Source organism: Diabrotica undecimpunctata, chromosome 4 (genome assembly GCF_040954645.1).
Source record: "Diabrotica undecimpunctata isolate CICGRU chromosome 4, icDiaUnde3, whole genome shotgun sequence".
Classification (NCBI taxonomy): domain Eukaryota; kingdom Metazoa; phylum Arthropoda; class Insecta; order Coleoptera; family Chrysomelidae; genus Diabrotica; species Diabrotica undecimpunctata.
This window is the reverse complement of record NC_092806.1, coordinates 79934063-79946757: the sequence shown is the minus strand read 5'-3', so window position 1 is coordinate 79946757 and position 12695 is coordinate 79934063. Positions and strand designations below refer to the sequence as shown.

Sequence of the window (12695 nt, the reverse complement as noted above, 5' to 3'; positions counted from 1 at the left end):
TCGACTTATAACACCAGCTGAGAGACTTATACTCTCAAATGTATCTCCAACTATTCCTCATGAAGTGCTTTGCGAAGAATTAAAAAATATTGGTTTAAATATTATGATTTCACCGATTTCTTTTTTTAGGATTAGTTCAAACCTACCAGAATATAGCCACATACGAAGTTTCCGAAGACAAGTATATCTCAGTCCATACAATTTTGTCGTACCCGATTCGTTTACAGTAAATTACGAAAATACTTCCTACAGAATCTTCATTTCTCAGGATAATCTAATCTGCTATAAATGCAAAGCTTTATGACATATCGCTAGCCAGTGTCTTACGCATTTCAGTAATGTTCCAACTGTAAGCTCATCTACAAATCTCCACAACCAAGAAACTACCGGCACTCCTAGTTATAGCAACACCTTCAATCAACCTGATTCGGCGACTTCGAAAGCAATATTCTCCAACGTATCAACACCTGTTCCATTAGATAAAATTGCAGAAAACTCTGATAAAGCTGATACATTACCGCACTTTTCTGCAACAACTATTTCAGCCAATATTACAAATAAAATTTCAAGCTCGACTTCTGCCACTACTTGTTTAGTCCAGTACTTCCAAATGTAATAAAGCCACAGCATCTAAGTGAAAACTCTGATAATATTTGCGCCAATTCAAGTACCTCCATAAAACCAGTTTTGGTAAAATCATTTCTCCTCCTACAGATTCAGCACTTTCATTACAAAATCTTTAAAAATTTTATTGATAATCACCACAGATATGTGGTGTACATTTCGTTTTAAATTATCACCAATTGTCCTTAATGATTAATAATGTCCAAGGCTCAACCGACACTATTAACGTCGTCTAAAAATTTAAAAGTGATATGGTTGGTTTACTCCATCTTTTGCTCCAAATGCAGCTATCAATATATGTACAAAAGATTAACAAAAACTAAGTTTACAAAACTTCAAAAGAAACTACTTAACCATTTAGGAAAAGATATATCTGACTTAGATAGTGACTCCTCTGTAGACAATCGTTCAGTATCCTCCAACTCTGAATCTATTAACAACATTCAACTCGATTCTTCAGTGGAACATTGATGGATTTTTCCATCGTCTCCCTATGCTACAGCTTCTTTTTTCTTAATATTCTCCTTATTTGTTTACAGGAGACAAACTTAAAGACCAATTGATTGTACAATTCTAATTATTTCACTTGTTTTCGCAAAAATCGTTCAGATGCAAGTCGTGCAAGCGGTGGTGTAGCGATACTAGTAAACAAATCCATCGAGGCGGTGCAAATTCCAATAGTTAGTGATTTGGAGGCTGTCGCTGTCAGAATCTCAACTACCAGCTTAGTGTCTATTTGCAATGTTTACCTTCCTTGTGACATACAAGTAAATTCTGATAGCCTTTGCAGGTTATTAGAGCAATTGCCACGTCCTCGTATAATTCTAGGCGACTTTAATGCTCACAACATAATATGGGGGTCAGATCACACATCTGCAGAGGCACAAGTATTGCCGATATCTTAGATATCGGCAATATCGGGATATAAATTTTGTTAATGACGGTAACCCCACAAGATTCAATATTTTAACAGAGTATTCCTCATGATGCTCTAGCCTATACATAATATGTATATTATGGTAGTGACCATATCCCAATCCTTATTAGAAACCATAATGTTTCCTCATCAGGTCCCATGTTTATATCTAAGTGGAGAATAAAAAATGCAAATTGGCAAAAATTCTCCGAATATATCGATAATAATATTTCCACTACGGAAATCTTCTTCCTCTTTATACGAAATTCTGCTTGTTCATTGGCGGATTAATACCTCTATGGAAGGTTGTCACTCCATCTTTTGCGCTGTCGTCCGATACTTCTTCTGCCGATTGGTGACTTATCTCTTGCTATTTTGACGACACTGGTCTCCTCCATTCTGCTTATGTGGTTATTCCATTCTTTTTTTTATTTTGTGTCCATTCAATTGTACACTATAGGTTACATTTTCTTCTAATGTCTTCACTTCTCTTTCGATCTCTCAGCGTATTTCCTGTAATAATTCTTCTCAGTACTCTCATCTCTGCAGTTTCCAGTAGCCTTTGTGTTGTGGCTGTGTCGGGTCTTGTTTCTGAGGCATATGTCATTATTGGTCTTACAGTGGCTTTATAAATGCTTGACTTCATCTCAGTGTCAATGTGTCTGTTTCGCCATATAGTGTTATTAAGGCATCCTGTCAGTCTATTTGCTTTTTGTACTTGATCTCTCACTTCTTTGTCCAGGTCTCCATAGATAGACAGTGTAATTCCTAGGTATTTTATTTCCATGACTTGTTCAATAGTGATGCCATCAATTTCTATTTTACATCTGGTTGGTTCTTTGCTGACTACTATTGTTTTAGTTTTCTGAGATGAGATTGTCATATTAAATTATTTTGCTCTTATGTTAAATCTGTGGACCAGTATTTGCAGACTATCTTCGTCTTGGGCTATCAATATTGCGTCGTCTGCGTAACAGAGTATTTCGATTTCTTTGTTTCTCATTCTATATCCTCTTCCTTTGTTAACGGTTTTGGTGATTGCATCCATGATCAAATTGACGAGCATGGGGCTCAATGAATCCCCTTGTCTTATTCCGTTGCCTATTTCTATAGGTTCTGTAAGTTGTCCATCTATTCTGACTTCAATTTTGTTGTTTTGGTAGATGTTTTCGATAGTTTTTATAATATTTAGGAGAACTTCTCTATTATACAGAAGATGGATTACATCTTTGAGTCCTACTCTGTCGAACACAGAAGCTCTTGCTACAAACCAAAAATGCATTGCTATATTTTTTTATTTAAAAAATTTAATAAAGAAAAATTTAATAAATTTGCATTTAATAAAGTTTCGAAGTACAAAATTTTGAGACAACTTTATAACTGAAATATTCAAGGTCACGGCCTTGTCTTCCTCTTAAACTTTTTAAACAACAGATCTTTTCAAGTGAAAATAAATAATATTTTTTCAAATATTTATCGTTTGGAAAATATAATCAAAATGATATATAATATATATCATTATAATAATAATCAATAAATAATATAATCAAAAATATTCGAGCACTCTTACAAGCCCGTTTATACGCTGACGACCTAGTGGTATCTATTAAAAGCAAAAATATCTCCTTAATGTCCTCAATTCTTCAAAACGTTTTAGATACTCTCGAAAATTGGTCCCAACTTACAGGTTTTCAATTTTCAATAGAAAAATCAATAGGAATTGGATTCTCTTTAAGTTCCTTGAGACAACCCCCAACCCTGAACCCTGAGAATATATGAGAAACAGCTGGAGTTTAGAGATCATCACAATTTCTTGGGTTTAATCTTTGATTCAAAGCTTAAATGGAAAGATCACATCTCACAAATCATCCTCTCCTGTAATAAAAGATTAAATGTGTTAAGTCTATTTGTAACAAAAACTGAGGCTCAGACCAATCCACTCTACTTCTTCCGTATAAATCTTTAATACTTTCTAAGCTAGATTATGGAGCAATTGCATATTCCACTGCTAATCAATCACTTCTTAAATCATTAGATGTTATTCATAATAAAAGTCTTAGATTAATTACAGCGGCTTTTCCAACTTCCCCGGTACCCAGCATTTATGCTCTTTTAGGAGAACCACCGCTACATCACCGTCGCATGTTCCTCGCCCTATCACATGCAGCCTCAGTCGCTTGTAACATTTACAAATAAACACAAGCATACTTTTACAAATAAATATGTAAACAAATTCCAAGACATTCGCTATACTAAAAAACCATATTACGAAAGAATTAAATCCATACTTCAAAATCTAAACACTAATTTTCCGGATGTTTTCTCCTCGAATATTAAATAACCGGAGCCTTGGCTGATCCAAGCTTAAGCTTAAACTTAAAGCTTAAGGCTTCGATCAGCTCGGCTTAAGTTCGAAGTCCTCTTAGAACAGTACCCCGACTACTATCAAATCTAGAAGCTGAGAGGACTGCACGATAGGCAATTTTTAGCGGTTATTCGGAGCTTATAGACAAGTGTGCTTCCAGTGACTTAAAAGCCTATTTTAAAAATAAAGTGTGTTTGTGGCAAAATGAGTGGTGTCAAACTAATTCTAAGCTGAATAACATCAAAAGTAATGTTTCCCAGTGGATTCCATCGTTACCAAGTTAACACACTCAGCACACTCTTACCTTTTCACAAAGAACAATCCACCCATGTATGATCAGTGTAGCGTTCGATTAACAGTTGAATACGTTTTAATAAATTGTGGTAAATATGATCAAGAAAGACATCGTTACAATATCTAGAACTCTCTAGCAGAAACTCTATGTCAGGAGTGTTCCTATGATAATATAATTAAATATTTAAGATCTATAAATATTTTCTATATTCTGTAGTTATTCAATTTTGTTATTTATATTTGCGACTTATGAATGCGACTTTTTGTTCTAATAAAAAAAAAGATTTTTGCATTTTTTTAATCATGGAATTGTTATCCCTTAGAAATTATAAAACGAAGTTCTAAAGCAACTTTATAATACACATATATGGGTATTGTTAAATTTTGCTAGAGGTTATGTTTGATTTCCAAATTTAGACAAAGAAATTGAAAGAAGTTTGTATGCTTCATCCTAAAAATCCCACTGGAGATACAGTTAGATTTTTGTTTGACTATCGTAACGCACCGCATGTTTCTACTGGTGTTAGCCCAGCGATACTCATGTACAGTTAAGAAATAGGTTTTCAACTCTTTTACCATCAAAAGACACAATCACAAATAAAGGCTTTAACACTTTTGAAATACGCAAAAACGTATTTCTAATCTAAAAGATTATAGAAATGTTAATTATCCTTGTTATATTAAGGAAAAAATTGTAAAAATTTTAGGTAAGCGAACTTACTTAGTTGAAGTGATTGACATTTAAGCTAACGACGCTTAAGAAAGCGATAAATTTGACGAATGTCAAAAGGTTCAAATAACAGAAAACCTTGCTGAAAATTCTGCTAAAGACATTCCTCAAATTTCACCTTTTTCTTCTTCATGTACCATGTCCTTTCAGAACGTTGGTTACCATCATAGCTATCTTAATTTTATTCACTGCAACCCTAAATAGCATGCTTGTATTAACACCATACCAATCTCGCAAGTTCTTCCACCATGAGATTCTTCTTCGTCCTGGACTACGTTTGCCTACTATTTTTCCTTGCATGATATTTTGTATATTACTAGCTTTGGTACAGCCCCGGAGTTGACACCCATATACCCATACTGGCCTCAGTACTTGCTTGTAAATGGATAATTTATTATGAATTGATAATGTTGAATTTTTTTCCAATCAGCCAATATAATTTCTTATATCTAATATCAAGCTCCCCTCTTTTCTTTTTGACATGGACTTTCCAGCGCAGCTTCGCGTCTAGGGTGATGCCCAAGTATTTTGCTGATGTTGCATAAGAAATTCGGGTATCATTTATTCTAACTGGTAAATTTTCTATTTTTTTATTTGTAAAGTTTATGTGTGCAGATTTAGTCTCATTTAATTTTATTCGCCATTTTCTGGTCCAGTTATGTATTTTATTTACTGATAGTTGCAGCTTATCAGTCACTTCTTCACTAGTGTCTCCTATCGCCAGTATGGCTGTATCATCCGCGAAGGTGGCAATAGTATTTTGTTCTAGCTCTGGAATGTCACACGTATACAATAGGTACAGGACCGGACCTAAGACACTCCCTTGTGGCACGCCAGCTTTGATCTCCCTTAAGTCGGTGTAAACTTATTCTTGTTTTACTCTGAAATATCTATTCGCAATGTATGATTTCAAGATTTCTGAATACTGTTTAGGCATGAACGTTCTTAGTTTATAGTTTAAACCGTCATGCCAGACTTTATCAAACGCCTGTGCTACATCCAAGAAGATTGTAGAGCAGACTTTATTTTCTTCTAATGTTTTTTCTATTACATTCGTTATTCTGTGAACTTGATCTATAGTGGAATGTTGATTTCTGAAACCAAATTGATGATTTGGTATAAGATTTTTTCTTTCTATTATTGGTTTTAATCTTTTCAATAGAAGTTTTTCAAATAGTTTTGACATCACCGGAAGGAGTGATATTGGTCGATAGGATGTCACTTCATTAGGAGATTTACCTGGTTTGGCGATCATAATTACTTCGGCTACTTTCCAGAGTCTGGCAACATATCTCAATCTAAAAGCAGCATTTATTAGGTGTGTCAGCTTAACTATGGCTTTTCTTGGTAGATTTTTTATTAATTCGCCTGTTATGAGATCATATCCTGGAACTTTCTTAGGATTTATATTCTCTTTTATCTCTGTTGATACCTCTCTAAGTGATGTTAACGTTATTCTTTCTTCAGTTTGGAATGGTTCTTCCCATCTCAGTTCTTCACCATCATTGTGGTTGGGTTTGAACGTGCTTTCTAAATGATCTGCAAATCGTTCTGCTTTCTGTTCGTTACTTCTAGCCCAGTTGCCGTTTTCCAACTTGATAGGAGGAGAATGAATAATTGGTCTCTTCATTCTTTTTGTTGCCTTCCATAAAGAATAATATGTGTTCTGGTCAGCTGTTAAATTACTTAAAAAAGAATTAATTGTTGAATTTTTTATATTACGTATCTCCCTTTTTAGTTTTTGTGTAGCATTATTTAGACTAGTTTTGTCTCGTGGAGCTCTATATTGCTGCCATTTTTTCCTTAACTTCCTTTTTTCTACTATAAGTTCTCGGATTTCTTTTGGATAGTTGTTCCCTTTTGTTCTAGAAGTTATTGTGGCAGTATTTTCCCAAGCTGCCTGTTGGATATTTTTTATAAAGACTTCTAATTCGTCATCAAGTTGCCTCGTGTTTCTCAATGGCACAGCAAGATTAATTTTGTGTTCTAGGTTTATTTTGAAGCTCTCCCAGTCAGTTTTTTTATTAGTAAATATTGGATTAAACTCTTTTTTAATCACTGTATCACTGTCCCAGCCGTCATTGATATCCAGATAGTTAGCTGAGATATTTTTGTAAATAAAGAAATCTATCAGGTCTGGAATTTTGTTCCTATCGGTAGGCCAGTATGTTGGTCTACCAGTAGAGATTACTTCACCCTTTTGTTCCTTAACAGCTGACAATAGTTCTTTTCCTTTAGTTGTAGTTAGCCTAGAGCCCCAGTGGGTATTTTTTGCATTAAAGTCGCCACCGATGATGTATCTTTTTCCTAAAGTGTTCATAAACTCTTTATATTGCTCTCTTTTAATGGAGTGTCTAGGAGGACAATATATTGAACTTATATTTAAGGTATGTGTTTTAATCTTCACACAGACTGTTGTAGCTTGTATGTGCTCAGTTGCATATTTTAATTCCTCATGATGCAAGATGTTATCTTTAATTATAATAGCGCTTCCTCCTTTAGCTGCATTATCTGGGTGTACAGTAGAATATACTCTATACCCCTAAATTTTACATATGACTGTTTAGTGAAGTGTGTTTCAGAAACGAGACACAGATCAATTTTCTCAATATCTAGTACTGCTTGCAACTCGATCTGATGTTGTAACAGCCATTATTCGGAGGTCTTTAGCCATTTCTGATTTTTGGAATAGCTCCTTTAGCGCTATGCTCTAGTCGGGTAACTCTGATATCGATTTGAGTTATTTTGTCATCAATTTTGGTGAGCTTTTCCAATATCATTTTTAATGTAATATCAGTTTCTTTTTCTTCTTGCGATGATGCATGTCTCCTTGCATTTTTTGTTACATCGCTTTAACTTCTATTTTCAGTGACCTCTGCCGTTTTTAGTTTTTTGCTTTCAATAACTCTATGGGGCGCTTTTATAACATTGTCTTTGTTTGTTCTCTCGTTTCTTATTGTTTGTAATTTTTTAGCTACATAACATCCGCGATAGTTTGCAGGATGGTTTTCTCCACAATGAACACATTTTGGTTTATCTTCTGGTGGTTTTTGGCAATCTTTAGTAAGGTGTTTACCAATACATTTTACACATCTTGGCTCCTTTTTACAGTATTTCCACGTGTGTCCGTAAGCCTGGCATCTTTTATTATCCAGAGATTTCAAAACAAAATACTGAGAAACATTGTTGATGCTCCTTGGTATATCCGTAACAGCAACCTCCACCAAGACCTGGGTATGGAAACTGTGATCGAAATAATCAAGAGAACAGCAGCAAGTCACGAGCAGAGGCTGCATAGTCATGTGAATGTCGAGGCAATCCAGCTTCTTGACAACACTGAACTAAAGAGAAGACTCATATGGACAAAACCATTTGAGCTAGTGTAAATGTGTAACAGTTTAGTGTAAAAAGCAGAGTATAGTGCTGTGAAATTATTGCATGTTAGTTGTAGTGCATTAGTTAATAGATAAAATAAGAGTAAGCCATAGGGTAAGCCTTAGATTTAAGCATTTGCTGTTATTATGTTAGGTCAGAAAATAACTGATAATTGGTCATTTGTAACCAGATAGCAGTATACAAACACCGCACATGTGGTAAAAAAAAATGATATTTTGTAGCAACCTTTATTTGGGACCTCTCATTACATGTCCGAAATACTCAAGCTTTCTCTGCTTGATGCTTTTTATGATCTCAGTAGTCTTGCTGAGACGTTCTAGTATTGTGGAGTTTCGAAACTTCTCCACCCAGGAAACTTTTAAAATTCTTCTATAGCACCACATTTTGAAAGCCTCAAGGCGATTTAGATCGGTTTTATTCACAGTCCAGGACTCGACACCATAAAATAATACCGAGAACACGTAGCAGCGAAATAGGCGGATCCTCATTGCCAATTTCACCTTACTCAGAAAATAATTTTACTGAATACAACATTCCAAACACACCAATTTTAAGACGCTATAAACGTAATAAAAAATAATGATTATCGAAACTTGTTTAAATCTGATATTAATGTTTATATACTTTTTTTTGCTGTGAAACTGTACCTATTTATTTATTGTATTAATCTGATAAGGTTATATGGTAAAAGAAAATGTATATTGGTAAAGGAAATATTGAATTGTTTTTTTTTTATGTAAATATTTTCCTGTAAATAAGTGCAACGCTATAGTTAAGTGAAGAATATTTTTTTTGTTTACAAACTCTGAAATAACATTTATAGTGTAACATTATTAAAAGTGATTAGTTTTCATTCCACTCTGATTATAGAATTAAGTAATAACTATTTTTTTTATAATAAAGTATAAAATATTTTCATGTTTTTTTAAGGGGAGGAATGATGTGATATTAGATTTGAATTATTTGTATTTCTTGTGGTGTAGCAGCTCATTTTAACATACGACATACGATAGTGACCATCCCACTCCGCTGTAATTAGTATTTAAGGAAATTGGATCTTGTATTTCTCTCTTGTTTGATACTTTAGGTTAATACATCACACTAATTAATGATTTGCTTTGAAAAATGAAAATATCTCAAACACTAATAAATTAAGATATAGGGAATATTAAATAAAACTTGAGGTATGGTAATGGCACTTTTCGATAGTGAGATAAAATACAGAGTGTACTATTTAATATTACTGGGTAAATAATGTACTTGCGTTTTGACTCACTCTGTATTTAATATAAAGAAAATTAGCAATATCAATCATTTTTGAAAATTTTGATAACCAATGAGAGTTGAACTAGTTACAATTTTCAAGGAAACTTGGTTATAAATTTTTAAACACCCTGTATAACACAATAAAACTTTATACTGTTGTGTTGGAGAAGTGAAAAAGATTTCGAACACAATACAGGGTGTTCCATTTATAAGAAATATGAGTTTGGTCTGCCACTATGTTATCGAACACCCTGTAATATTCTAACTAATTTTGTAATATAAACCTCAAAGTTGCCTACAATTTTTGTTATCAACTCTTATTGCTCTGTATTATTATAGCGGATCTACTGAGCTTTATCACACTAATCATCACCCTATATATTATAATCATCACCCTATATATTAAACATAAAACGTCTTTGTATCAAACATGTAGAAAAATCAAAATGTCTATATTTACTCTGTTTACATATGCATCAGAAGTACAGATCTACATTTAATAAGGACCCTTAAGCTTAAGGGGAATCCAATGTAATGTACGCCATATTTTTTCAGACATTTTCACTAATTTATTACTGCCCTAATAATTTTTCACCCCTTAACAATTCTTAATATGAGATATCCGCCGCTTCAATCAATTCAAGTTCAATCTAGCAGAATTAAAAAATAAAGCCTTTTTGCCATCCTCCCATGACATCTTTCCCTCAAACCTGCCCCTAAAGGGAGTGCTTCCGCTAGGTTAATATTCAAGCTCACAGAATTAAAAAAATATTTTTGAAATATCCCATTGTCCTGCTAGCCTAGGTTTTTACGAATTTATTGACACCCTACTAATTTTTCACTCCTCAACTACCCCTTTTAAGATATTAATAATTCTGTTTAGATTAAAGTTTAAGGTGAATAAAATCTATTTTACAATTTTACTGTACTCTACATAGAACAAAATAAGAAACTATTTTGGTAAGTTTTTATTAAACTTTGACCACCCTGATAATACTCCACACCTAAACTAATCTAATTTGAAAAAATTGCTGCTAGCTTAATATTCGGGCAAGCAGAATTAAAAAAAATACTCACATAGAAGTTAGAACTTCTTGTGTATAATGGTATATTATTTATTAAAAATAATTTAAAAATGTATTCAAAAGGATTACAAATCTTCAAAATGATTTCGGTCCAGTCAGACCATTGTCAATGAAAAAAACATTAAAAGAGTTAAAACTAACTAAAATGAGTTAAAACTTAAAAATGGGTGAAAAAATATGCCATAGAGAAAAAGGGTTTTTTTCAGTTCTGGTAACTTGAACTTAGTGTCAACAGAACCGCTCCCATTAAAGGTTATTTAGAGGTGAAAAATTATTAGGGTGGTAATAAATTATTGAAAAATAAGTGAAAAAATATGGCATACATTAAATTGGATTCCACTCATGTGTCCCTGCTAGCTTAACCCTTAATATTCTGAATTATTATATTTTTGAAAAATGACATATTTTATGGTAATTTATTGTTTGTATGAGTTCTCTAGTCGAGTTTATGAGCTTATTTTCAAAAAAAAAGTTAAAAAAAAAGTTATTAGCTGTGACATATATGTCACTCTAGGACATACAGGGAGCAAAATAAGAAAAAATGCGAAAGCTTTATTAAATTCTATATTTAAACAAAAAATATGTTTTACATATGTATAGAGAATTATCTTGTATGAAATTGCTCATTACAATCAATGCACGACCCCAAATCACACTTTCTACACATGGTTCTAACAACAGAAGTGCAATTTTCAAATGCGCACCGTCGTCTTTTCTTGTTTGGAATATATATCAAGATGTGATCTTGTCTGTCAAATCTGACGGTGTCGCTGGTTCGACTACCGAGACTGCTTAAAATTGAGCGTTTTGGTCGACCTGCATCTTTAGCTTCTGTACCATGCTTCATAAGATAAGTATGAGATGGCAATATATCTGCGAAAATCGATTTGTTTTATAGAATTGCCGTTTTTTTTTTATAAATATGCCAAGCGTTTTCCAATCATGCGTCTAGTAACCATGTAAATAATGGCCACCACCATTTTTGGATCTAATACCAATACTGTACCTTTCTATATTTTGATCCATCAAGTCCGTCCCTCCCATCGATGAGTTATATTTTCCTATGAGACACGGACGAGGTACTTAAATAATTTTCTTCTCTTTCTGAGAAAACCTTTTTACATGTGTCATGGGTTGAATGCCATAAGAGGTAAACTTAGCAGTAACAATATTATTGTCGGACCAACGTACAAAAATTAACCGTTGTTATGTTCAATAACTCCACTACAATCACCTCGATCTGTCTGTTTTTGAAAATCAGTTTTAGAGGATAAAGGTATACCCTTAGGTAAACGATTTTCACGAATGGTACCAGTGCACCAAATACCATTTTCTCGCATATTGGACAGTGGGTTAACACTGGTAAACAAGTTGTCTATAAAGAGTTTATATGGTAGGTTCCTCTTATTGGTGGGTAACTCACGCAACACGTTTAGCAATGGAGCAGTAGCTTTTCCATATAAATTTTCATCTTCATGCATTTTGGGTTATTTCCCTGATATATATCAAAATTAATTAGGTAACCGTCTTTCGTGTTTAGCGACCACATTTTAAATCCAAATCTGATTGGCTTTCCCCTTATGAACTGTTTACATAGTATCTAACCATAGATTCATCATAGAATATTTCTTCTTCTGGCACGAAGTTCTTTATAAACTTATTTTGTAAATAATCCATAAGGGGACAGACTTTCCATGCTTTATCCTTTGGGTTTATGTCAATAAAGCATTTCAGTTCTTCAAGTGAGATATGTGGGTCAGTAACATTTTTAAACAGAGCATATTTTTTAGTTTCTGACTTTAACTATTGGAATAACGGACCATCCTAGAATAACTCGAACAATTCAACAGGTGTTAAATTCTCATAATCAGAAAAATTTGGTGTTGGAAAAGTATCCAGACGATTTTGAAAATCACCTCATTTTAACCACGAATATGAACATTTTGATGGTGCATCACTAGGTGCGCTGGCTTCAGTGGCGCCGATTCTATCATTATTTAAAAGTTTTACCTCGGCTTG

General features: G+C 33.5%; 1 protein-coding gene across 13 annotated transcripts in view; it reads right to left on the bottom strand.

Moving 5' to 3' along the window:
- Window positions 1–12695, bottom strand: part of CLS (cardiolipin synthase) — a 332416-nt gene that overhangs the window by 316477 nt on the left and 3244 nt on the right. The window contains exon 4 of one of the 13 annotated variants that reach the window (XM_072529835.1): window positions 3377–3415. The exons of the other annotated variants lie outside the window; for them this stretch is intronic. Within the exon in view, the coding sequence (XP_072385936.1) occupies window positions 3392–3415 (24 nt within the window). The 3' untranslated portion in view covers window positions 3377–3391. Of the gene's footprint in view, window positions 1–3376; window positions 3416–12695 lie in introns of those variants that run through there. 13 annotated transcript variants of the gene reach the window in all.